At 44.2% G+C, this 27,614-nt stretch overlaps 1 protein-coding gene across 5 annotated transcripts in view; it reads left to right on the forward strand.

Annotated features, from left to right (window-relative positions):
* Nucleotides 1–27,614, forward strand: part of NIN (ninein) — a 97,276-nt gene that overhangs the window by 29,861 nt on the left and 39,801 nt on the right. For all 5 annotated transcript variants that reach the window (XM_081830534.1, XM_081830535.1, XM_081830538.1 and 2 more), the window contains exons 5-14: nucleotides 1,049–1,209; nucleotides 13,693–13,732; nucleotides 15,063–15,253; nucleotides 19,294–19,440; nucleotides 19,908–20,075; nucleotides 20,554–20,690; nucleotides 21,001–21,141; nucleotides 21,391–21,565; nucleotides 24,044–24,154; nucleotides 24,545–24,634. In XM_081830534.1, coding sequence (XP_081686660.1) covers nucleotides 1,049–1,209; nucleotides 13,693–13,732; nucleotides 15,063–15,253; nucleotides 19,294–19,440; nucleotides 19,908–20,075; nucleotides 20,554–20,690; nucleotides 21,001–21,141; nucleotides 21,391–21,565; nucleotides 24,044–24,154; nucleotides 24,545–24,634 — 1,361 coding nt within the window. The remainder of the gene's footprint in view (nucleotides 1–1,048; nucleotides 1,210–13,692; nucleotides 13,733–15,062; nucleotides 15,254–19,293; nucleotides 19,441–19,907; nucleotides 20,076–20,553; nucleotides 20,691–21,000; nucleotides 21,142–21,390; nucleotides 21,566–24,043; nucleotides 24,155–24,544; nucleotides 24,635–27,614) is intronic.

Raw genomic sequence — 27,614 nt, forward strand, 5'->3', positions numbered from 1 at the left:
TCTTGTGAAGACTGTCACGTTCAAACAGAACAAGCATTATGTTCTCTAGGGACGCTGTGCTTTTGTGGATGATAAGAACCGAAATCAAAGCATTGCCAATCTTTTGTATTTTAATAGAATATCTTACTCTCCTAATTCTGTGCAAGGTGCTAAAAAACCTGTCTGTGTCTAAGATGACGTTGGTATGGAGTGAAGTATTTATTCTATTGCTTTCAAGCTACCCATTGTAGAGAAAGGTTAGTGTGCGGTGGCGGAGGCGGTGGCCCTTGTACCTGAGACGTGTTACACCAGAATGCTGAGGTCCTTCTTTAAGGTCAAGAAACGACTCTCGCCTTACGCACGTTCCTTTTTACTTTGTGCAACACCGAAGCTCATGAAGAGGAAAAAAAAACACATAACGTACCGTTTTCCTTTATGCAGTTTTGCATTTACTGTTTTATTCCCCAGCTTTTAATTTTATAAGGAGGTCTTGATGCCAGGTTTCATGTAAGCGATGAGCTGTCCTTCATTTATTAGGATCCACTGTGTCAGTTTCTTTGTTCTGTCACCCTGCTTGTCTGACGGAGCAGAAGGTGGGATGGTTCACAAAGGAGTCGCTGAGGTACAGGAGGGCTGTGTGAATGCTAACGGTGTGGGCGTGGTGTTCGGTTTAGCATTATTCTCCAAGACTTCCTCCAGCATGTCTCCCTGTCAGGACGATCTCCCCCTCTCCCTTCTCCCTTCTCTGCAAGACACCAGCTTCATAAACAGAAGACCAAATAGGACAGCTGGCTTTAACCTGATCTTAGTTCTGTTCTCGTCTTGCCGCCATCGCATCTCTCGCGTGGGATGCAGGGATGTGCTCGGGGTGCTGTCAGTCATTCCGAATGAGAAGCTGTGCTCTGCGCCTGACCTGGCGGCTCAGATCCACCCACGTCCAGCACAACTGGCCAACAGTGGTGGTTTATTCTGGGGCTGGTATAAGAGGCTGCGTCTGACGGCTGTGAGTGTCAGCTAAAGGGCTGAGTCTGTCATGTAATGTGGCCTCAACTCTTGTCTCCTTGCCTAGACTGCTCACTAGAAGCTCAGCCCAAATATGTTAAAGGTGGCAAGCGTTATGGACGAAGGTCGTTGCCTGAGTTTCAAGAATCCGTGGAAGAGTTTGCCGAGATTGAGCCCCTAGAGGAAGAAGCTCGGCCCTCACACAGCCCAGCCGGTGACCGCCACGAGGTAAGGAATGGGACAGGCATCGCCCTCCCGGGCCAGAGGTGTGGAGACCCCCACACGCCCCCACGGTGGTGGCGTGGGGACAGGAGAACTGGGGGGGGGGGGTCATGGCTTCTCTCTCTTGCTAATCTTAGTACTTGCCCTTCGGGTGTATAGATATGGCCAGTTTGTCTATGGTTTGAATGTTTTCATCTCTGTTTCCGCTTCTGGAGAGCTGACATTTCTGTGCCAGCCTAATGTTTATATATTTTACAATTCAGTTACTTTCACCTCATCTGGGGTCTGCCACTTCTGGCACTTCCTGGGAATATGTCTCTCCTCATGGCACCGCCATTTTTAGTTGTGTAAAAAGCTGCCCCCTGCCCCCCCCCCCGGCGCCCCGAAATCCATAAACCAGCGTCCGTGGCAGGTGCGAGAGGAAGGTGGCACGCGTAGGCATCTTGAGAGCCGTGCCTTGTCTTTTGTGGCAGCATAAAGCAGCTTTCCGGCTTGGTTCTTGTGGCCTCAGCAGTCGCCACGGCTCTCCTTCGTGGGTGCGTGGCACCCGGGCCTGCCTGGCCTCCAGCAGCCCGCTTCGCCTGCTTTGCTCATCTCCCTGCTTTTCCTTGTGCACGTCGCCGTAATCTACCAGCAAAGGAGAAGCAGTAACATTTTCTTTATTCTTCCCTCACGGCTCATTTACCAGCGTGCCATTTATAGAACATGGTCGAGAATGCCGTGCTGAGCAAGCTCTAAATATTTCTTGCAAATCCCAGCTCAGACTGGGGGTGCACATATTTCAGATATTAACACCAGCTGGGAAAGAGACAAAGTGCCTCAGCTTTCTCAAAGTGGTCTGTTGATTGGGGGTTGATGGAGGTGTGTGTGTGCATGTGTGTGTGCACGCGCATGTGTTCATTGCTAACACCCATGTTCAGCTCCTTAAAGCCCACAGGAAGCTTGCTCCAATAAGGTCCCCAGCAGTCAGACATCTAGCATCTTCAGCCTTGCAGAACGCCCACAAACCCAAAGGTAACTGAAAAGAGCGCAGGTGCTAAGCAGAAATGAAACCAGCCATAATACTGCAATCTAGAAGACATAGGACTGGTCTGCCGATCCCAAGAAGTTCCCATCATTGTTTTAAAGATAAGGAGTCCCTGGGGGCACCTGGCTGGCTCAGTTGGTTCAACATCTGCCTTCAGCTCAGGTCATGATCTCAAGGTCCTGGGATCGAGCCCCACATGGGGCTCCCTGCTCTGCAGGAGAGTCTGCTTCTCCCTCTCCCTCTGCCCCTGCTAGTGCTTTCTCTCTTGCTCACTCTCTTTCTCTCAAATAAATAAAATCTTTACAGGAAAAAAAAAAAATAAGGACTACTTGTCCTCACACCAGAAGTGAAGGAACAGTGGCAGACATGTGAGCGAGAAGAGAGGAAGAAAAGCAGGCAGAGAAGAAAGATAGAAACCCCCCCAAAACGGTGTAAGAGTGTCGTGGGTGAGAGGTGACAGCTGAAGACAGAAAGACCATGAGAAGCAAAGAAGAGAAGTTACTGCCTGGGACGTCACAGCACGGGGCTGGTCAGTCTGGAAGCAGAGGCTACTTCTCTTCTTGGGTTCAGTCAGTTGCAGACCCTTTCTCGGGTCCCTGTGAAGATTTAGATCGGGCCCTTTCCCCAGGAAAACGCATGTGCTTATGTGCACAAAAATTTTGCTTATCCAATTTCAGAGATGCGAGTAATTTTCCTACTTTAGTTATTGCTGTGTCCATATTTACCTTGCTGTCAGGACGGGTCTCATTTTATCACATAAAGTCTGTTTTATAGCCCTGAGTAGTGTGGAATGTATCTGAGACACTTCTCTCTGGGGGAAAAAAAATGGTTAAAATATTTCTCAACACTTCAGGGGGTAAGCTTTTGTTATGTGGGAAACACTTTTAAGTCTAGTATTTCCTTTCTCCAAGTACTTTCAGTACCCAGGGCATTATTATTTGGTGCTAAGAAATAAAGTGATTACTTACTTTTTGATAAGATAGTTTCTAGTTACTGCCTGGGGGGTACCCAGAAAGTTCTTGGGCAGAGCTGATTTTGTTGCTGGCAGCTTATTTCTTATATCCTTGTTTTATCTACCGACTTCCAGTGAGATTTACTGTTTAAAAGTGAGACTTTGGGCTCACGTGTGGGTAAAGATAAGAGTTGAGGCCTGAGTTTGGGCAAAATCCTGCCGCTGTGTCTTAGTAAAAGGGTACGTTGGGAGACCCATTTCACACGCGCTCGCCCCGCCTTGTATTACCACTTCCCTTACTCCTCCAGAACCTCGTAGGTGAGACCTTCGGACACTGTATACAGAAGCTTTAGTGCTCAAGGGCCCCTCTCAATAGAACAGCAAGTAGAGGCCCAGAAGGGCCCTTTCTCCCCATGTCTGTTCTCCAGGAGGACCCCTACTGACCCGACTTTGTGAGTCTGTATATCCTGCCCCCAAAAGCCTTACAGGGGCACTGGATCACCCCCTTTTACCCTTTTTAAAATTGCTGAAGGTGGACTCAAGCCGAAGGTCATGCAGATGCTTTCTTGCCTAAAAATGAAGTGTTTTGTGAGCTGAATTGAGCCAGTCGGTTCTCAAAGCGATTCATCACTTTAAAACATCAAGAGCTGCACGTGTGACGTGCTTGAAGTTCCTCTTGTCAACGAAGGGCCCGTCCAGGCTTTGTGTCTCAGCCACGTCCGTACGTCACACTCACTGCCTTCACGGGTACGTGCAGTCCAGTGCCATCGTTTCCCCGGGATGTCGCTCTTAGGGCACACTGTCGTGTCAGGACCGCATTCCTGTTTCCTGGCCGCTTCCACGGGAGTCTCAGCAATTTAGGGCCTCGTGGGCCAGCAGAACTCATGCTCTGGGCAGCTCGAGCTTGCACCAGAAGTACCCTTGTCTCTTGGGAGTGCCCGCTAATCTTCCTTATTCTAGAGTGGCCCCCACTCGGGCACTGAGGGGAGGAGAATGTTCTTAATAACCTGTGGGGTTTATTTAGTCTTACCTTACAAGCATTTGAGAATCTGTCAGGAGTTCTTTACTCTTCCGTTGGCTCCCTTTTTTTCCCTTTAGATTGCCTGGGCTCCTTTTGTCTCCTGCCCTTGGCTGTTAAAAATTTATTTCTTGGGTGTATTTGTTACCAGTGGCTCATACTTCATGTCCGTGTCACTGGGCAATATTGAAGGAGGGAGCAGGGAGGGCTGTCTCCTGACGTGAATAATTCACAAGGAGTCGTCAGCTGGGGAGCCGGGGATGGGCCTTCTTGGTTTTGACTGTGGGTTTCCTTCGACTCCTGGGTCCTGGCTCAGGGAAAGGTGAGAATCCTAGCTCGCCTTTAGACTGCAGTCTAGTCTCTGCTGCTCTCAGACACGCCCGATTTTCCCTCAAGTGACTTGCTGGTTTTTTGATGAAGGTGAAAGGACCTGAACTTGTGGTCGAAAGTTACATGGAGTAGAAGCCCATCTGTTGCTACCCAGCAGGAGACCAATTTTTGCCCTAGGATGAATCTGTTATTTTATTTATCTGAGCATGTGGAGAGGGATGGGCAACGGAATGGAATGGTGTCACAAACACCCCTGAAAACTGTCCCCGGCGTGGCTTGCTTCCTTCTAAGAACTCCTCCTATAGGGATAAGTGAGCAGACAGTCATCAGAAGGGATAGAACAGGAACTCCCCCCACCTCCCTTCCTTCTAGGGTTGTTCCATAATAGGGAAGTTGCTATGGATTGACAGTTCATTCCTCGGCTCCCGGATTAGTGGCTCACAACATTTTTTCTGCATCCTTATTTGGGAGGCCTTCTCCCATATGTACGACCAGAATTATAGGTAATACTTCTTTGTAACTCCAGCCCTGCCTCCCATCCAAGAAGACATAGACATGCAGACAGATGAGAGTGATGCCATTATAAAGGTTGCTTTCAAGCAGCTAAATTTATTTTTAATGTAAGTCCCATGGGAAGCTTCCGGCTTGCTTCGTTACCTGGAATCCCTCTCATGACCACTCCTGGTCCACCACCGGGATGTGGTGCCTTGGGTAAGAACGCACGTGGTTGCTATGTGGTACCTAATCCTCTACCACCTTGGCCTCATCCTCTGAATGGAATATATGACTGTAAACCTTGTTAGGAGGGGCTTTTGATGTTTCAGTTCATATATGTTGAACTAATAAAAATTGTACACATTTTAATCTTCTCAATTCAGCTTTATTCCAGCAATTTAATTCTTTCCTGTTTTATGCCAGTGATTTGATTCTTTCCTGCTGAAACAGAAAATCTCCAACCTAGCTATTAAGAATGCCTCCCCTACCATGTCTGGTTCACAAGGCCCTGAAAAGCCATCACATGGGGAAAGACCTATAATCCTAAATTTTCAGCACTAAAATGTGTATTTCAGAATTTCATTTGGAAACCCTGAAGCAGAATGTGCTAATTCACAAGTGACAAGTAGTTTCCACATCAGGCTGATATATGCGTTCACCTTCCAATTTAGTGTGTTTATCTGGCAAATGGATTCTCTTGGGAGTCTGACCTCTCAGGTGGCATTGAAAGGAAAGTGGTTGATTTTTCTTTTTTTTATGGGATCATTATCACTCAAGGCAGTTCGGTTGGACATTCGATTCTGAAAATCCAGACCAACAAAGGACACATTCTTGATTGCAGCATAAGGTGTGATTAATGCGACCGTTTTCATGGCTGTTTTTGCTTTACTTGGTTAAGAAACAGAAGTGAGATTTTAGGTTCCAAAGAGTACTTTTTTTTTTTTTCTTTTTATATGCACACCTGCAGCAGCTACTGAACTGACCTTGAATTTTAATTTTGTGCTTTCTTCTCAGGATAGGTGGAAGTAGGGAGAAACAAAACTAATGCCCAGTTCCAGTCTGTTCCTCAGACCTGGTGGGTGAGGTGGTTCCGTGACTATAAAGCAGGGCCACTTTGCTTTCTGCCCTCGTTGAAAACAGGGGACACCTTGTTAACTGTTTTCCTCCACAGGGAATAAAGCAGGTCTAGTAAGATTAGTATCGAGAGCAGGAGGCTTTAAACAATGATTTCTCCCACTACAGACAATCGTCGTGTAAGCCAAAACCAGGCAGTTTAAGTGAGGGCCTGAGAGAAAAGTGGAAGCCAGTTGCTTCATGTGCTCAACAATGGATGGGCAATCACGGCTTTGTGTCGGGACTGTGTGGGGAGGAAGGGGTGTGGGGGTGTGGGGTTTAAGAACTAAAAACGAACAAACCAACCCCCCAAACTGGCTTTACTACCCTACGGAAAATTAGACTTTGCCAAGCACTGGGAAACTGACTTCTGGTCCCCTTAACGTTCATTTTCATATAGGCCTAACTTCACAGTTAACCTTCGTGAATTCCTCGTTTATACTGTATGGAGGAAATATTTGATGCTGGAGCAAACTTCTTAATAATGGAGCGAAGTTCTGCCAAGAACTTTTGTAGCTGAAATGTACCTATTCCTCCCATTAGATTTTCTTGTTCTAGTCTTTGGCAAAGTAAGTGGTCTCATTCCTGATGCCATTTACTTCCATCAAACGACGTGACATCATCAGGATAGCTTTTCTTATTAATGGAATTTCAGCATTTCCCTTTCTTTTTCTTAAATCTGTTAGACCCTTTGGCCATTCCCAGAGATGAAACGCTCATTCAAGATACAATTATAGACCACTTGAAAGTGATGTAAAGAAGTCCCTTCAAAGCTAATACAGTATCTCTCATTCTAACGCAGATCGCAGCTTTCCGACTTTGAGGCTTTGCTGTCCTGGGTAAGCCTTCCTGACTTGATCCTGGAGGGAATGCCCTTGGCGTCCAGCCCCCCCCCCCCCCCACGTCCTTCCAGGTCAACAATTTCCAGTAATTATTCTCTAACTAGAAAATAAAAGAGACAACAAATAAAAACATTAACTAGTTAATTTTAATGATAAGAGTAACTTTTCCAACTATACCATTAGGTATATTTTCCAAATGGAAAAGTGGTGTTCACTATCCACCAAGAGCAGCTCTGATGAGTAAGATCTGGTGAGCAGATATATTTAAAAAATCCCTTTCTTTAGGGACTTTAGAATCCAGTGAACCGAGAGCACTCCCCAGCCTTGGTATGAGAGGAGACTTTAAGGCTCAAACGCTTTTAAATTCAGCATTTCTTCACACTGGCAGTCCCAGAGGCGTTTTGGCAATGTAGCAGGACTCATCTAAATGCGTGTGCCGCTAAAAATCCTACATTAACTCCTGTTGTCCCCAGGACTTACTTGTAGCTTTTAATTGCTTTTATTTTTTAATTGCTTTTAAAGATAAAGGAACTGATGGGCTTTCTGGTCATGACAGACCTGCAGCGGAGCAGCTTGTCTCTGGGTTTGGAGCGGAGAGACCGGGAGCTGGGCGGTCAGGCCTTCATTGCCTGGCGTGCCTTCAAAGGCAGGGTGGCAGGAACGAACTGAAGTCCCAGGAGGTGTGTCCCTGCGGAAACAGGGGCCCTGCTGGGCGTACTGGGCTCCCGGTACCTGGCTCAGAGCAAGGGCTTTATAGATATTTAGGACTATTAGTTAAATATGCCATAGATGCCGTATTTTTAAAAGTCCTCAAGTTTTGGCTATAGGCACTCTTCTAAACTGATTTCTGTGTGTGTTTTTCCAGAGACTTCCTGGGCTTAGCTAAGTACACTGCTCTCATCAAATGGACACTACAACTCTGTTTGGGGAGCTTTGTTATCCCAGTAGATTTCCTTCCTCCTCCTCTGGGCTTGCAAAGCTTTCCCCTTTCAAAAGAAGAAGAAGAAGAAAACAAAACAAAACATGTGCTTAAGCCTGCTGAGATCAGTTCAGCCACCTCTGCTGGGAAAGAATAACCCCGTGTGTGCCCCCATAATCGTTTTAATTAGCCATACATTCTGCAGGGCACGAGGTCTGCGTTGGAGCAGATGACTGGTGGGGGCTGGGACTGGGCTATTGTGGGTGGGGGCCTCGCCGGGCCCAGCCTCGGGGCTGGAAGCCTGGGCTCCAGGAGGCTCAGGCCATCTGCTCTGCAGGCCAGCAAAGCAGGTGGCCCTCCCAAGAAAGCGTTCCTGAAAGCAGTTTCGCTGGTGTGGCCCACGTGTGCGGGGCACCCTGGCCCAGCCATAAGACAGCTAGAGCGCCAGCCACAGTTGCCAGTGTGACGTGGAGAGGCACAGCCCACGGAGTGGGTGCGGGGCTCCCTTTGTCTGCCCGAGGGGGGCTGGGGGCTGCCTTTGGTAGCAGCCATTTTGGGGCCAGGCAACCTCTGACCCTCTCCGCTCCGGCTGCTCTCAGTGGGGCTGTGGGCCAGCACGCTGGTCATGCTAATATGGAAGCACGGGCTGCCCCTGCCGGCTGCGGCCACCCACAGGGCACTGCCGCCCATGGGGAGGGTGCCCAGGGAGGCCCTGCTCCTAAGTTGAATCAAAAATTGATTGCTTCATCACAACAACCATGTTCAAAGCTGTAGCTTCTACAGAGTCTCTTTTGGGTTTGTTTCTAAAGCTGACGTTGGTCTATCTGCTGTTTCTTTTCTCTGCCCTTGTCCTAGTTTTGGACACCCAAATAATAGGAGCAGTAATAGTAATACCGATTTACTTAACAGACACTTAGCTCTTAATTTGTAGCAGGCACCATTTTAAGTGCGTTCCAAATATTAGCACACCTTTGTAGGCAGGCATTTTGAGATAATCGAGGCAGGCGGGGAGTTAAGTAATGAGTCCAGGGTTGAACAGCAAGGAAGTGGTGGAGCTGAAACTGAACTGGGGGGTGGGGGTGGGGTCCAGCTCTGGAGCCCAGATCCTTACCACATCATTGTTGTGGCTGAACTAATAACAGTGGCTAACACTTCTAAGTGCCAGGCATATGCCTGCACGTTCTTGGGCCTGTGGCCCAAGCCGGGTACCCCAGGGGTCACAGAGCGCCAGAGCCAGACTTAACCCCGTCTCTCCGCTCAGCCCTTGTGCTTACGCCCTCTGCCCTTTTGCCTCCAGGGGCGGAGTAATTGAAGTCCCACAGAATGATTTGAAAACATTTATTAATACCATTTCTCCAGTGCGAGGTGATGGAAGATTTCAGGGGAAAACTTAACCCTTTTTCGTGAATTAGTCTCGAGAACACATGCCAGCAATTGTCCCTCCTTTCTTCCCCGACTTTTCCAAAGGTTTTTGAGATTACCTCCCTTCTGATGCTCGTGGCTGATCTGTGCTCAGAGGCCACCTGCCGTGCCAGGCTTTCACTGCACTGGGTAAACCAACAGCAATGAAAAGACCTTGTTCCAGAATGATGCCTTCTTTTATTGGTGCTATTCTAGTAGGCCAATGATCTAATCCCCCCAGCCTTCCAACCTGACATCCCCCTCCCGCTGCCCCTGAGCTATGAATGAACTGAATCTCTCCCCTACCCACTCACCCCTCGAAATTGCAACTTAATAACAAACATTCAGCCACCCTGTGCTTACCTCCCCCTTATGAAAGGGACGGACCCTTGGTGGAGAGTGGGGAGGGGCGCAGCACATTTCTGGGCAGCAAACCCCATCTCCAACTGAAGCGGTCTTGGAATGAAACTACAGCCATTCAGCCTAAGTTTGCTGCTTCTAGAAGGCTGGTCCTAGCTGGATCTAGGTTTCTTACACAGGGCCACGGGAGAAATTGTGCGTGACTGTCACCCTAGCGATTTTTTAACAAGTTCTCCCTTACCCGCCACCGCGTGCCCAAAGTAGTTTGTGTGAGATTGTATAAGCTGCCTGAGCTGCCTGGGCTTCAGAAGGCGGGGCTGAACCTGATGCCACCCGGTTAAGCTACCTCCAGGGTGTCCCGGTCTCAGGCCCCCATTCGGATCTCCGACCAGTGTCCCTGATCTTTCCGCACTCCGCTAAGCTCAGGAGGCACCAGCAGGAACCGCACCTGGGCCTCCTGTGAGGCCTCCTCTGTCCCAGGTCACAGGGCAGGACGAGGCCGCAGACATCACAGACATAGGAAATTCATTTGGTGAGGATTTGAGGGCAGGTGGGTAAAAGAAATAGCAAGGTCGGACCTGTTCCTATTGCATGAACGTCTAGAATAGCAAAGGAAATATAATCGTTTGCCACATTCCCTCAACCAAATGAACCAATTTTGATTATGTCTGTTTCCTTCCAGTCTTTGTCTTATTGTATAAATATTTTTGCTAGCGGCAGTCATAGTATAGAGAGCATTTTTGTTACGGTCTTTCATTTAACATTTCATATTTTTCCGTCTCCTACATGGTTTTATAATTATAGTTTTAATGACTACATTATGATGTATAATTGTAGTTTGTGCCCCATTGTTGAGGGTTTTAAATTGTTTTCTGTACTCTTACAAAGAGTGCTAAATGTACATATCTATGCATATGCCTTTTTCCTTTGACTTTACTATCATTAGAAATCATATGAAATTACTGGGTCGAGGAGTATGAACGTTTTTATGGCTTTCAAACATGAAGCAATTTTCTTTACTAAAAGGGTAATGTCCATCCACATTGCTACCAGTAACATTTTAACAGGCCTATTTTAAATCATAACCTTGATGGTAATAGGACTCCTGTCTTAAATACTGCTAATTTAATGGGAACAAAGTGATTCCTTGGTTTTAATTTACACTTCTTTGCTGTTGAAATGAGTCTTTCCCCATATTTGTTTAATTGTGTTGCCTTTTATGTGAATTGTCTGTCTGTATTCTTTGCATATCTGCTAGACTTGGCATTTTTCTTACAAATTTATATGAATAACTGATACTTTCCCAGGGCCACCAATTTAACGCCTTAAGTTTAAACATGGTAATAAAAATAAAATCTAGCAAAATAAATTTAATAGGTACTACATAAACACATGAAATAAGGTTTTATAGTGCTTATTATGTGCTAAGCACAATTCTAAGCATTCTTGCCCAACTCTGTGAAATATGTACTATTATATTCCCATTTTGTAGATGGAGAAACTGAGGCAAAAGCAATTCATAAATGTGTCCAGGCCAAATTCAGTAGATAAGGCAGTCTGGCTCCCATGTCCCCACACTCTTATTAGTTAGGAGGAAGAATCAGGGAAGGAGGGCAGCAGGGAATACTGTCCTGAGAAGTGAATCAGATACAAGCGTCCAGTCCCATAGACTCATAAAATATTTGAAACAGTATATTGGAGCCTCTTGCACGTCTGAACTAATTGCTCACTATTTTAAAGTTAATTGAGAGGTGAGCAAATGTAAGAAACAAACCTTTCTGTCACTGTACGCACCTCATTATGTTAGGAGTTGTTACCAAGGGTTTTTTGAAGGTGTGTGTTTGCATTTTTCCATCTGTTTATCCTAGTGGGGGCTCCCTTTCTTGTTTGGGTCCTGTGATGATGCATATTCTCCTGTTACTTTTCCTGTCCATTTGTGCTGTTAAAAAATTGTCCCCTTCTCATGATTTTAGTAGGTTTTATTTTGAACGGTGGTTCTTAGATCATAGAAACCCATTTTATTTGTTTTAGGTGGATTTAAGGGATTCCATTTTAGGGTGCTTCCAACTTATATGCTGAATAATAAATTTTCACAATGTGGGGTGCCAAAGTAGTATAAGAATTTAAATCTTCACTCTGTGGGTGAGGAAATAGATATGCTGGGACAGACAGGCAGGCTGCTTTTATTAGTGGGGCTTTATTGATTTAAATCATTTCATATGACAACGGTTGAATTCTGCCCAGAACCAATAGTGTAAGAAAAACTGTACATTGGGCTGCTTACCCCACTGCTCCTTCCTTACCCCCACCGTGCCTCGTACATCCACCAGGTTGGCACTGTGTCTTTATGAGGAAATGTGGACTGCTAAAATTGTAATCACAGACAAGCAAAAATCACACTGTCCCCTAATTCTGTTTCCATAACTACTCTGTGTATTAGCGACTTGCGGTTGCAATCTGAAGGAGTCGTAGTGAACTTCTGCATTTCGAGTCACGGCAAGAATGACCCATCTCAGCATCGTCAGTTTGGAGTTTCAGTATAGTGTGGCAGAACCGGGGAAACTCTCTGGTGCTAGCTTCAGTCTCTTTCTAAGTAAAATATGGAACTGTGAAACCCTGGGAGATCGCTGTCCTTTAGTTAATTGGAGAGGACCAGCATAGGTGAGTATGGGGAGGAAGGAAGTAGATGACCTCAACTTGTCTCGGCTTGAATGAGATACCGAAAGTCAGCATTCAAGCTAAGGATTTTGGGTGGCGCACTGTTTGCCATGAGAGATCCAAGCTCTTGGAGACGAGTTCATCAGGTGTATTTTCCTGTTGCGTTTCTTTAGGATCCCAAGAAATCAGATCGTCTTGTGTAGTTCAGCCATCACAGAGAAAGGGCTGGGTATTTGTTATCAAAGGCAGCTTCATTCATCAGGTTGGATCTCTGCTGAGACAGCAGCCAGCTTTCAAAAGGGGGGCTACCCCGTTTCTCAACAGGGTTTCCTGCGATGGTTGTAGACCCTCCCAACAGGAGTGATTAGGCGGCTCGCTGGCCAGCCAAAGGCCACCGCGAACCTACTCGTTGCCAATGACCGGAAGTAGACCTGTGCTGTGCTTGGCCGGTGGAGCAAGGGCTGGAGTTGTTCTGATTTGTGCCCTTGGCTGGGTGCTCTTTTGCAGTACACAGATTACGAATGTATGCTGTGACTTGAAAAAGACCCAGTAGTAACACAGCACAATGGGCAAGATGGTCCAGTTCAGGTAATTTTCACGGCTTCTAATGCAATTTACCGGTAACATATATTTTATTTAACTTGAGCTTTCTAGCCTACTTGTTTTGGGTTGTATCTCTGTCTCCTTCCTCACTGTGTCACAGACACACTAGGCTCATTCTTGCCTCTGTGCTTCGGCAAACAGTGGCTTCTCCTTCCTTTTCACATGGCTCTCTCCAGTTCACCCTTCAGGCCTCAGTTTAGATGTTGCTGCTTTCAGGAAGTCTACCCTGATCTCCCGAGTCTGGAGGGTCCCATTTAGGTACCCTCATTAACATTTTGAAAACTTGCCCATCGTAACACTTAATACGCTACAATATTGTACTTTCTGTGTTCTTGTGTGCATGTCTTCATTAGCATATAAACTTCTCAAGGCAAGAAATGTGTTCTGTTCATAGTCGTATTCTGAAGATGTACCATAATACCTCGCACCCAGTACACATTGAAGAACAAATTCATAAATGCATGGTATGAATTTTTGTTGGTTGATGGATTCTGAATATTTGCTTTGGCTTTGTTTTATTGGCTGTGATAGGCTTTGCTGTTGAATGAGTCAATTTGCAAATGCAAAAGGCAAATCCCTAGTGAAATAGCGCAGCCGGCTCTGTGGTGTTTCTTGAGTCTCTTGATTGGCTGGTTGACTCAGGAGAGCCCACCTGGAGGGTTCTGAGTCATGTGACTCACCCAGGTGATGATTTCAGAGCCAGGGAGTGTTCTGATCTTGGAAAGACTGAATATGTACTAACGCACACTAATCTTCTCTTGCCTTCTCTAGCACTGGAAGACACAACGCAGTGAGGAGTATGAAGCAGAAGGTAGGAACCGAGTGTGTGTCGGGCTCTGCCGGTCGCAGGGCACTCAGACTCCACACCCCCTTTCCTGCAGCTCTCAGCCTTCTTCCCAACAGCCTCGCTTGCTGGAGGCCAGCTAAGAAGTAACCCTGAGAACAACAGCCATAAAAAATACTCATTCCCAGGGGAAAGTTCATAGTTTTAAAACCCTAGCATTTAACCTCATGCAAGGTATGGCAACTAAGATGTGGAATTTTACTTATGGGTCAATTACTCTTAAACAAACTTTGAAATTAATCTATGAGCAGTCCTAAACTAAATAGAGACCTATTAAAATGCACCCATTGACAAGTTTCAGATGGATTGAAGAAGCCACAGAACATGTTGAACTTCTGGGGCCAGCAGATGGCACTGTGGTTCAGCTGCCAGAACCTTCTCCCACTTCTCAGGCTACCCTGGCGAAACTCCACTTAAGAGTAATTACTGTGTGTTCTCTAGGTCTCTAACCTGGAAAGACACAGCAGTAATGAGCTTAATTTCTTCAATAAATAGTAAGGGTAGCACTAAATGTACTTCTCAGCCTCCTAAGGTTCTTCCAGGCACAGAAAATTGTGCCAGTTAATTATCTCATGATTGAGTAATGACTTTAGAAATGTCTAACATGTAAGTGAAAAATTTACCTTGAAGTGAGAACTTTGAATAGAGGCTAAATACATTTTGATTTTTAAATAAGTCTGATCCTTAAGCATTCAAATAAAACCTATCCTTAATGTTAAATGATTAGTAACGTGCAATTTACAACCATTTATTCTTTCAAGTGGGTTTGTCTGTAGGGCAGAATATTTGAAGGTGTAAAGATTTGGAAACAGGATAATCCTGAGACTTTTATGATTATGTTATGATACTTATCATGAAATCATTTCCTTCTCAGTAAAAGCACTTCTAGTGCTTCGACTAGAAAGAGCGGCAATAGTGACGTCTGGTAGCTATAGTTGGGGCAGGGCATAGAAATCTCTCTGGACTGGCTCTCAACTAGCTTTCTCCCCCAGTCACACCGAAGCCTGAAGCCTGTGCTTGCTTTCAGCTGGAATAAAACAAACCTAGAACCTTGGTATGCCTGCGCAGGAGGTGTTTCTTGCATGGTGTAGAAAAAAAGGTGCCTCTTCACTCTAGTTGCAGCCCAAGAACCTGTGGTTCTATTTCATGTGAACTGCAGACTCAAATCAAAATGGAATCCGCATTGATAGTCTCTTTCCTATAATATTGACTTTCAAAAAGCACGATTTTCTTTGAGGATAGGCTCTCTCTCTTTGCAATTCCTTTGCGCATAGCACAATAGATGTTTTTATTTCAGGTCAGTTAAGATTTTGGAACCCAGACGACTTGAATGCCTCACAGAGTGGGTCTTCTGCTCCCCAAGACTGGATAGAAGAGAAACTGCAGGAGGTTTGTGAAGACTTGGGGATCACCCGTGATGGTCACCTGAACCGAAAGAAGCTGGTCTCCATCTGTGAGCAGTATGGTCTGCAGAATGTTGATGGAGAGGTAAGTCTTGCCTCATATTTTTATTCAGAAATAATCATGATAATGTCTAGACTGGCCACAGGCTAGGAAGAGCCATATTTTGGCTTCCTGCCGCGTGTTACAGAGACTCCAGTCTCTTTTTTCTCTAGGAAGTAAGCCATGAAGATTCTTCCTGGAGAAGCTCATGTTGTGTTATGGAAAACAAACAAAAAACAAAAAATCCCTGACAATAGCTGACACCCACTGAGCCCCTTGCTGTGCTAAGCATGTTACCCCACGTCATTATCAGCCATGACCTCAGTGCAGCCACGATGGCAGATACATTTGTAGAAGTGGCTTCCACAGAGCAAATGTGGGAAAGACCCGGAGAACAGATTATGCAGGCAGCTGAGAAGATTGGAACTGGGCGAGTATTTCAAAGGCCAGGCTGATGAGTTTAGGTTTTTGGAGCAAAGATCTCATTATCAACCACAGAATGAGTAATATGTAGGACAGACTTCGATACTGAGGATGGTCTGAGCTGCTTTTGTGGGGTATATTGGTGTTGGGACAGCCTGTGGCTAGGGGCCCAGCCAGGAGCCATCACAATATTCTGGTCATGAGGAAATGAAAAAGGGGAGGTTGGTGGTTTTGAAGATATACAGAAGAATCTTGAAGGAGCCCCCAAAAGACTCCTGCTTGATAAGATTCTGAGCTTTGTCTTTTCTGAAGAATTAAGAGGGGAACTGGCAGGACTGGGTGCATGAATAGCCGTGAAACATGAGAATATAAATAATTCTAAGATTTGTCTTTCAAAGAGCTGAAAATAAGGAGGGACTCAGAGGTTAGGGCTGCAGTTGTAGTTGGGGGAATCTTTGATTATAATGATATTTGAAACCATATTGTCTGCTTGCTCAGGGGCTATGTGGTACTATTTTCCTAAACCAGATATTTATCATCAAAAGCTACCAAGTAGCAGAATTTGCAGAAAAGCTTTTCCCCTCCTTCTCCCTAGAATATGTGACTGTTCTGTACCTTTTGACTGTCTTTTTAATGGCTCAGTGGTCATTTATTTTTCAGTGTTGCTTGTTGAGTCATGAAATTAAATTCATCCTAAATTATAAACCAGTGCAGTATGCAGAACCTTGGGTGGTTTTGCCGAGAAATACTGCACACACTTGGATTATTTATCTAAGAGCAATTCTTGGAATAAACTGTAGCCATTTGCGGAGTGTTGCATTTTCTTCTGTGGTGGAGTTTCCAAAGCCCAGGAAAAAAAGTAGCACATTTAGTTATTTTCCTCCGATCCAAGGATGAGTAAAAGATTGCTCATTGAATATAGCTTTTACTTAATGTTTCCCCCTGCCAAAAAAAATCATGAAATACTATAGTACTTCATACTACTGGCTCTAGACCACAGAGGAGCTGAAAGTTCAAGATGATCTCATCACCCTGTAACTTGGGATCATAGGATTTCATGGCCGAAAGCAATTTTAGATTTTTAGACCCCTCATTTTATAGATAAAAAAGTGATGTCCCTGCTGCTTGTTGCCGTTACCATGAAGGGGAACTAGATTCCCTGTCTCATGTACCCTGCTTTCCAGAAGCAAGGACAACTGTAGGGCGGGGATGGCAAACTATCGCCCTAGATGCCAAATATGGCCCAAAGTTTTGGGGGTTTTGGTTTTTTTCCTTTGGCCTGCCCAATGTTTAAAACTTGAACTTTTGCTACACTTTTTTTTTTTTTTTTTTTTTTAAATCAGGAGATTTTTCTAAGAACCAGAATATTTGACTCCATTGTGCGAGCAGTGAGAAGTGACTGGCGAGCTCCTTTGGACAGGGCATGCACTCACGTGCTCAGTTCCCTGCTTTAAATGGCGCCACTCTGTGATGTCTCAAGCCCACCGGGCCTTATTAATCTACGTTGCCTTCCTGGCTTCTCTGGGTATTTGGGTCTGTTAACCCTAGTCTGGTGCGTCATTTCCCAGCTAACACACTGGGAGATCAACCATCCGAGACCCGGCTGGTGTGTCATGAGGAGTAAGAATGTCCTCTGGGTTCTAGATTTGGCTCCTGCACAGGGCCCATTGCCCATTTGCCTTGCATTCTGTTCAGCCCAACCCTGCCTTCTGAATCCACAGCCGTCTCTTCGCCACTTGCCCGCTCCCCTGTGTACAATTACTGGCAGGACTCACTTGCTCCGCTACTTTGAACAGATGAGGTGATGGGTTTTTTTAGGCAGTCTGGAAGCTGTGCGTCGACTTGGCCAAGGTCACAAGTCCCCAAGCAGTGTGGAGCTAAGGTTAGAGCTGAAATAATGCTTGTTAACTTCGGTCAGTGCACCGGGATTTACTGTGACTTCTGGCTTGGTGGTCCTGAAAGCCTAGTCCTCCAAGAAAGTGGTCTTCTGGTTGGTAAGAGCGAGACAGAAATGCTAAGGGATCTTAGTAACCCCAGAATCTCACCCCAAACACCTTTCCATTGGTTTTACCATTTAATTCTCTATTAAGAACTGTTCTTCTTCCAAAGATTTCCACTCTTTAGAATGGTTTCTTAAAAAAAAGAATGGTTTCTTGTTTCGGACACCTCTCCAGAGGAAGTGGTATTTAAAAAAAGGAGAGACATATGTTCCCTATTGGATGTGAATTGGAAAGAAGCATTTGAAATAAATGCCTCAGGCACTTCCATGAAGAATAAAATAAACAGATATGAGACGACAAACCCTAGCAACAGTCCAGACTTATGAAATGAATCGTCAGAATTTAAAGATGTGTCACAAAGAGGCCTTTGTTAGAATGGACCCAGTTGCAGACTCTAATGCCTCATGAGTAATTTTGCTGCTTAATCGGTTTCCTTGCCCCTCAACAACATGCACATCACCTGAGAGCTTGTCAGAGATGCAGAATATCAGACCCCCTATATCAGAGTGTGCATTTTAACAAGATCCTCAGGTGATTTGTACAACGGAGGAGTTTCTGTATAGAAAAACCTTAGCCCCACCCCAGAGTAAAGAGGAATCCAACTGCCAGGAAAAAGGAGATCATTGCCTTTCCTCCCTGTTTTGTGGTGTCAGTGACTCATATGCTGCTTTATTCATCCCTTTATATTCCTCTGTTGAGCTAGGGGACAAACCACCTCCTAGGCAAGCCTCTGGAAGGGACTGTAATCCAGTTTCTCCTTCCCCAGTTACGTGATGAGGACTACTTATTGTTAGAGGGTACAAAACAGCCAGGCAAAATTCCCTTCTCTTTACATCTCTGGGATCCTTCCATTGGACACACACAAAATCTGTCTTATCTGATCTTCATTTCTCCTGTGCTGAAGCATTAAAACAAATAAAAACCCAAAACATACAATGTTGTTCCAAGTAGTGCTCTTAATCCCAAGTCCTGGGTTTCAGACCCAAACTCTTAGATAATTGCAATCTGTCCCAGACTAAATTCTGCTGTTCTAACATACCAATTTCAAAAATTCAACATAAGCAAAATATCATGTAGTCACCACAATATAATGGCTTAATGTTTGTCCAGACTTTTTTTTTTTTTTTTTTTAAGAGAGGTAGGGGAGGGGCAGAGGGAGAGAGAGAATCTTAAGCAGGTTCCATGCCCAGTGTGGAGCCTGACGCGGGGCTCCATCTCATGACCCTGTGAGATCATGACCAGAGCTGAAATCAGGAGTCGGACACTTAACCGACTCTGCCACTCAGGTGTCCCCAGTCCAAACTTATTTCTGTTATTACAACACTGGGAAGCTCTACCTTTATCTTTTTAAAGTAAATTTTTAGTCCATAGAATAATCTATAGCAACATTAAAGATTACCCATTTTAGGAGTATGAATAAGAGAAAAAACAGTTGATTGCTAAATTGCATAAGATTATGAAAATGGATGTTTACTTTGTGGAGGAGGAAGGACGTATTACTGAAAAGGAAAATAAATTCAGTGAAATGAGAATAAAGGGACGTGTTCTATTTCTGGAGCCTTAGGGTCAACAGTGGTGCCAATTTCTACTGGCCACAGATGTACTTTGGGCCTTGTGTTATTTTGAGGGAAATACTGAAAGTAAGTGGTTACTATTTTCTAGATGCTTGAGGAAGTCTTCCATAATCTTGATCCTGACGGTACAATGAGTGTAGAAGATTTTTTCTATGGCTTGTTCAAAAATGGAAAATCCCTCACACCATCAGCATCTACTCCCTATAGACAGTTGAAAAGGCACCTTTCCATGCAGGTAAGAAATGAATCGGAAGTGATTTCTCCGTGAGTAGAAGTTAAAACCCATTTGAATAGTTTGTAATGAACTAACCTGTTGTCTGAGGAAGAAGAAGGAGAAAGAGAGAAGCAAAAAAAGAAGAAAGACTAAACCACTGGGAAGGAGAAGTTGGGTTTGAAAAATGACCATAAATTACAGAGTGGGAAGCCACTAATTATGCCCCTTAATGTTAGCTGTGGGTCAGAGAAACCTGGTGTTAAGTAGAGACACATCTATGTCAAGGGACTTGCTACCAGATCAACTGTTTTTGATAAGTTTTACATTCTTGACTCACTTGGGAAAGAAAGATCAAAGGGGCTGCATGACTTGTTTTTCTGGTAGCGTTAGAGAGCCATCTCTTCTGCTCATTGTGGTCAAGGCTGTCCAGTTTGGGTCAACGTCTGGTTGAAATGCCTGACCTGGCTCAAGTCTCTTTCTTCTTCCAGTCCTTCGATGAGAGTGGCCGACGCACCACAACCCCATCAGTGATGACGAGTACCATTGGCTTTCGGGTCTTCTCCTGCCTGGATGACGGGATGGGCTACGCATCTGTGGAGAAAATACTTGACTCCTGGCAGGAAGAGGGCATTGAGAACAGCCAGGAGATCCTGAAGGTATGGCAGCTAACGTGGGAGAAAAAGGACAAATTGGGCAAGGGCTGAAAAATTCCAGTGCTTTTGAAACTGATTTGATTTCTCCTTAATGATTCTTCTTTTCACAAGATCTCAGGGATAAGAGGTAACTTTTCTTACCCCGTTTGACCAGGAGTCTGTTGCTAACTACTTTCCATGTTTTTAACTCCTAAACTATTGACAAGTGCAGTGCTCTTAACTGATCTCTGGTTGGTAAAGATTAGAGTCACACTATTGTATTTATTTACAGTGGCAGATAGTATTTTTTTAAACATGCAAATAAGTACGTTGTTTCCTCAGAGAGATCTTAGATTGAATATTGTCCCTAAGCAGTCACTAAAGAAATGTAATCATCCGGCTTCTTGACTATACATCCACTTCTCTGAGTTTGTATACCCTTCACTGCTTCCACTTTAGAGGACAGAACTTATAATGGTCTTTAACTTGTTCTGATTTCTAGGCCTTGGATTTCAGCCTTGATGGAAATGTCAACCTGACAGAATTGACACTGGCTCTTGAAAATGAACTTCTGGTCACCAAAAATGGCATTCACCAGGCGGCTCTGGCCAGCTTTAAGGCTGAGATCCGACATTTGCTGTGAGTTGGGTAGAAGGTTCACCTGCCCTGTTCCCTTTCCCACTTGTGCAACAAGTCCTTTAGATGCCTGTGACGCATTCTGTAGGCAGATGTGGCTTGTCTCCTAGCATCTCACCACTGTGAAAACGAGGTAACGCTTAGATTTGCATTAGGCTTTTGAGGGGAGCCATGGAAATGTCTTTCTGTTTTGGAGGGGTTCTGGTTGTCTTGGTTTTGGTTTTGTACTGAAGCAAGCCAGATGAGAGCTTTTCTGGGTCTCCTTGTTGCTTAGAGACAGTTTCCCTTGAACTCTGTCTATTTCTCATTCTAGGGAGCGGGTTGATCAAGTGATCAGAGAAAAAGAGAAGCTACGGTCAGATCTGGACAAGGCTGAGAAGCTCAAGTCTCTCATGGCTTCAGAGGTGGATGATCACCATGCGGCCATAGAGCGGCGGAATGAGTACAACCTCAGGTGTGACTGGTAGGGCCACGTCCCTCCCTCCCACCACCCTGGCCCCTCTCGGTGGGGGTCAGCCTGCCTGCCTGGTTGGCCACACCCGGCTGGAGGGCCGTAGGTGTGGTCAAGCCTAAAGGAAAGCGGGACACATTAGGTCCTTCAAGGAGCTTCCCATCTCTGTGACTTTCTGTTTCCATTTTTGATGGATCTGCATTGGACCTCTGAGGGACTTGATGGCAGCTCATTGGCCTTCCTTTCTCACAGGAAACTGGATGAAGAGTACAAGGAACGGATAGCGGCTTTAAAGAATGAACTCCGGAAGGAGAGAGAACAGATCCTGCAGCAGGTGGGCAAGCAGCGTTTGGAACTTGAGCAGGAAATCGAAAAGGCAAAAACAGAAGAGAACTACATCCGGGACCGCCTTGCTCTCTCTTTAAAGGTAATCCTCCTATTAGGTCTCTGGCCTGTGTCCCTGCTGGGGATACTGCCTGGAAAACTAGGGCTCCATAAGAGGATGGTCTGCACAGGGCTCAGTCCCAGGATTCCCGGAAGTTTGCCTTGCTGAGTCATGACCCAGACATGGCCGAGCCCCTGCTGGGATCCAGATTTCAGGAGTAGCCAGGTTTCTGGTTTGCTGACAGTGCTGATTAGTGGATCTTGTTCTTCTTCCCCCCCAAGTTGCACTGAGTCCTTAGGGCTGTTGGACACCTGGTCGAGGCCCTCTCCGTTCCCTGTCTCCCACCCCAGGTCAGAGCAGATGGCATTATCTCCTGCCACACAGAGCTCAGCAGCTTTGTTTCTTTGCTTCCAAATATGTCTTTTGCCTTACACATCCTCCTCTCCTTTCCTGTGTCTCAGGAGAGGAAGCGATCTTTCTCTTCATTGGACTGTGGTACAGTGTAGCAGTGTAGCCTAGAGATAAAGGGGGTCCGTTGTGGACTCAGTCTGCCTAGTTCCATTCTGGATACCACTCCATACTGGAACACCTTGATCACGTTATCCCACCCTGTTTCCTTGTGTAGAAAGGAGCGTATTTAAATATGTGGATTAAATGAGATGCTGCATATGCAGTGTTTGGAAGGTAATAAATATACAAAGAATATTAACTGTTGTTCCTGAAACTCCACACATGAAAAACTGAGCGAATTCTCCCACCCTCACCATCAAATTGCTTCCTTTTCGGAATTTTCTCCTTAATCTACATCATGACCATGTGCTGTCACAGAAGCTAAAATCCTCAGTCGTCCTCACTCATCGGTCTCTCAGACCTGCCGATGCGCTGAAAGGTCTCTCAGATTTATCCCCTTCATCTCCGTCTGCAACCTCTGCAGAGGTTCGGAATTCATCAGAATTTCTCAGCCGACCTGTGTGCACCTTTTCTTCCATCTCCCCACCGTCCCTATGACCCCCAGAGTTACCTTACTGAAGAACTGACTGAAGAACACGCTGTTACGCTTCGTTAAAGTGCAGCACGGTAGCACCAAAGGCCCCTGGAACGGAGCCTGGCCTCCTGCTTTTCCAACTGCAGGTCCCACCAGTAGCCTCCCGCCCCCCAGCCATGGCCCTGACCCAACCGCAACTGCCCTCAGCTCTCTTGGTTCCTCAGCGGGTCTTTAGGCTCCTTCACTGCTTTCTCCAGCACGGCAGACCACAGGACTCTTTCACTCCCATGATGCTTGCTTTTTTCTTGCCAGAAGAGAAGGCATCACAGATGACCGTATCTACATCTGTCTCCCTCCCCACAGTCCAGATTGTGTTTTCCCTGTGGTCAGCAACAGAATCTGATTGGTTAGTTTCCACAGCACCAGCACAGGCCTGATACGCAGAGATTGCTCCTAACTGTTTTGACATCCAAATTTAGACATACTTTGAAAGATTAGAGTTTTAGAACTGGCATTTTGGGAGAAGGTGGGGTTTTTTTTTTGGTAAGAAAAAAACTCTTCAAACACATTCTTTTTTTATTCCATATTGCTATGTGAGGGTGTGAACTAGAATGTATTAAAAATATACTGGCTTTATATTCTTTTGGCAAAATATACTTTGAAAATAATGTTCTTCCAATTAGCCTTTAACACTGGAACAGAACATACATCTAAATGCACGTCTGTGAGGTTTATTTTTTTAAGCAAATGTGGGTAGAAATCTAACAAGTATTATATATACAGGAAAAAAAACATCTTTTGTGGATTTCAGTTGATGTGTTATTTTATTATAATATAAACATACAAGTTATGAAAAACCTTTATGTGCAGCTTTTATAGCATCAATAAAATTGATTTTCATTATTCTACTTTTTATACTTTTCTGAGTTCTCTTTTGCTATCAGATGAACAAGGTTTCCTGCCACCAATTTTGACAATATATTGAGAATGTTTTTCATGTCATTAAATATTATATTGCGATGCTATCCAATAGAAATACAGTGCAAGCCATATATGTAACTTCACATTTTCAAATGGCTGCATAAAGTGAAACAGGTGAATTTAATTCTGAATTTTATTTAATCCAGTATCTCTAAAACATTATTTTGACACATAATCAATATACAAAAATTATTATTGAGCCATTTTACATTTTTGCCTTAACTTCTCAAAATCTGGTGTTTTATATACTTAGAGTACATCTCAGTTTGTGCTATACACATATTTCAAGTGCTCACTACCCACATGTGACTGCTAGTTGCTGCCATATTAGACAGCATCATTCTGTAGGATCAAAGAAAGAGGAGGCAGACTTTTGGGTTATAAGATAAATATCAATTTTTTTATATTTACTTTTGTCCTCTCTAATCTACTGAAACTTTGAAGATGAACAAATTCTCTCAATCTAGGGCACAAATTTATGCATCCTATAAAAAGATACAACAGTTTGCTTATTTTTAGTTCAGTGTCCATTTAATTTCCCCAAATTTCTTCAGGAAAACAGTCGTCTAGAAAATGAGCTTCTGGAAAATGCAGAGAAGTTGGCAGAGTATGAGAATCTGACAAACAAACTCCAGCGAAATTTGGAAAACGTGTTAGCAGAAAAGGTAAATCTGTTTAAATTTGATCTCCTGACACGCAGCCCAAAGTGTAGTTTACTCAAAAGAGCAGAAGCAATGCCACCAAGGAAATGTCTATGAGGGAAGTATTTAGATGGTTCAAGGAGGCCGTCGGTTTGGCAGGGATGTAATTTCAGAGCTTGGATACGAAGGAAACATTGCCTGGCACTGAGAAGTGATCCCTGCCTTAGTTGAACACATCACTCTAGTATGTTCTTCCCATCATCCAGTTGGTAATGTTCTGCTTAAATGTCACATTCCTTTCATACTCAAGAGACCATACTCTGCGTGAACACCAGAAAGTGGGGCCTTTGGTGGGTTAAAGGTCTAAGAGGGACACTTGGGGAAAATGAAAACTATGTCCTTTTCCTTTTCTAGTTTGGTGACCTTGATCCCAGCAGTGCTGAATTCTTTCTGCAAGAAGAGAGGCTGACGCAGATGAGAAATGAATATGAGCAGCAGTGCAGGGTGAGTGACTAAAGAGAACCTAATATGTGGAAGAGGGCCTGGGTTCAAATCCCACTTCACCATTTACTAGTGACCATAAGCAAGTCACTTAATAATCTGTGGGTGCCTCAGTTCCTCATCTGTAAGATTGGTAAACATAAGGGTACCCTCTCAGTAGGTTGTTGAGAAGAGTCAATGAGTGAATATTTGTACAGTGCTTAGAACAGAGCCTGGAACATTAGTAAGCACTTAACCCAAATGTTAGGTGTTATTATCTAGTATCCCCAAAATATTAGGGAATCAGGCAAACTGCATTTAAGTCTGCCTTATCTAGGTCAGAAATTGCTAGTGCTTAGAGGAGAATATAGTTTTATTCCAAGTGGAGAAATATGTGGTCATGTTGATGCCTTAATCAAACACTGCAGACCTAATCTGATGTAATTTGCTTTTGTCCTGTGGTTTTTGGGGTTTTTTTCTGAATACATTCCTTATTTTATTCACAAAATGCAAATAAAGCAAAACCACTCAAGTCTTTAGCCAGTAAATCATCACAGATTCCTACCAGAACTGGCACAAAAACAGACATATAGACCAATGGGAACAGAATAGAGAGCCCAGATATGGACCCTCAACTCTATGGTCAAATAATCTTCGACAAAGCAGGAAAAAATATGCAATGGAAAAAGGACAGTCTCTTCAGTAAATGGTCCTGGGAAAATTGGACAGCCTCAGGCAGAAGAATGAAACCGGACCGTTTCCTTACACCATACACAAAGATAAACTCAAAATGGATGAAAAACCTCAATGTGAGACAGGAATCCATCAAAATCCTAGAGAACATAGGGAATAACCTTTCGACATTGGCCACAACAACTTCTTTCATGACACGTCTCCAAAGGCAAGGGAAACAAAAGCGAAAATGAACTTTAGGAACTTCATCAAGATAAAAAGCTTCTGCACAGCAAAGGAAACAATCAACAAAACAAAGAGGCAACCCACAGAATGGGAGAAGATCTTTGCAAATGACACTACAAAGGGCTGGTATCCAAGATCTATAAAGAACTTCTGAAACTCAACACCCAAAAAAACAAATAATCAAGTCCAAAAAATGGGCAGAAGACGTGAACAGACACTTCTCCATAGAAGACATACAAATGGCTAACAGACACATGAAAAAAATGTTCATCATCCTTAGCCATCAGGGAAATTCAAATCAAAACCACATTGAGATACCACCTTACACCAGTTAGAATGGCAAAAATTGACAAGGCTAGAAACAACAAATGTTGGAGAGGTTGTGGAGAAAGGGGAACCCTCTTACACTGTTGGTGGGAATGCAAGTTGGTACAGCCATTTTGGAAAACAGTGTAGAGGTTCCTCAAAAAATTAATAATAGAGCCACCCTATGACCCAGCAATTGCACTACTGGGTATTTACCCCAAAGACACAGATGTAGTGAAAAGAGGGGGCACCTGCACCCCAATGTTCATAGCAGCAACGTCCACATAGCCAAACTGTGGAAAGAGCCGAGATGCCCTTCAAAAGACGAATGGATAAAGAAGATGTGGTCCATATATACAATGGAATATCACTCAGTCATCAGAAAGGATGAATACCCAACTTTTGCATCAACATGGATGGGACTGGAGGAGATTATGCTAAGTGAAATAAGTCAAGCAGAGAAAGTCAATTATCATATGTTTGGAACATAAGGAATAACACAGAGAAGGAAGGGAAAAATGAAGGGGGGTGGAAATCGGAGGGGGAGACAAACCATGAGAGACTATGGACTCTGAGAAACAAACTGAGGGTTTTAATGCGGGGAGGGGGGTGTGGGGATGGGTTAGCCCGGTGTTGGGTATTAAGGAGGGCATGTAATGCACGGAGCACTGGGTGTTATACGTGAACAATGAATCATGGAACACTACATCAAAAATTAATGATGTACTATATGGTGACTAACATAACATTAAAAAAAAAAAAAATCCCTACCAGAAAAGACAAAAACATCCTTATAAATAATAGCAATCTCTGATTTTTTTTTTAAAGTAACCCTCCTAAGTTTAGGAATTTGGGATTTTTTTTCCTTAAATCACAAACACTTACTGATTTTAACAAGGGAAAATATAACAGTTCTAACTACTTTAGATGAAAATTGTACTCGTCCAGAAATGAGGAAAATAATCACTTCCTTATGAGGTTGCTTATAGCCTGCCTTCCCAGGAAATACACGTGCACATTTTGAGAAAAGAAATGAAACAATGCCACTTTTACAATTAAGGTTTGGCTCTTGGCTCTAATCACGTAGAGGTGTTTTCCTTATAGATCTTTAAAGTTATGATTTCTTTAGTAAAATCTGTCCTCTCTCTCCCCAAATTCCCCAAATCCCCCAAATCCATTCAGTGTTCTTTTTTAAAATAGATTTATATACCATTCACCCATACAATTCACCCATTTAATGGGTATAGTTCAGTATCTTTTAGTATATTCACAGAATTGTACAATGATTACCATAATCGAGGTTAGAACATTTTCATCACCCCAAAAAGAAACTCCCGTTCCACTTAGCTGTAATCACTCCCTAGGCAACTAATAATCTACTTTTTGTCTCTGTAGATTTGCCTATTGTTTACATTTCACGTAAACAGAATCATACAATATGTGGTCCTTTGCCACTGGCCTCCTTCACTTACTGTAACGTTTTCATTGTTCATCCATGTTGTAGCATGTATCAGCACTTCTTTTAATTGCTGCGTTATATTCTCTTGTATGGTTATACCGCATTTATCCATTCACTAGTTGATGAACACTGGGCTTAGTCTGTTATGAATAATGCTGCTATGAACATCTGTGTGCAGGTTTTTGTGTGGATAGGTTTTCATTTCTCTTGGGTATATATCTAGGAGGGGAATTGCTGGGTTATAAGATTACTGCGTGTTTAACCTTTGGAGGAACCGCCAAACTTTTCCCAAGGGGTTTGTACCATTTTACATTCCCGCCA

Source organism: Leptonychotes weddellii, chromosome 9 (assembly GCF_054177405.1).
Source record: "Leptonychotes weddellii isolate Sample4059 chromosome 9, ASM5417740v2, whole genome shotgun sequence".
Lineage (NCBI taxonomy): Eukaryota > Metazoa > Chordata > Mammalia > Carnivora > Phocidae > Leptonychotes > Leptonychotes weddellii.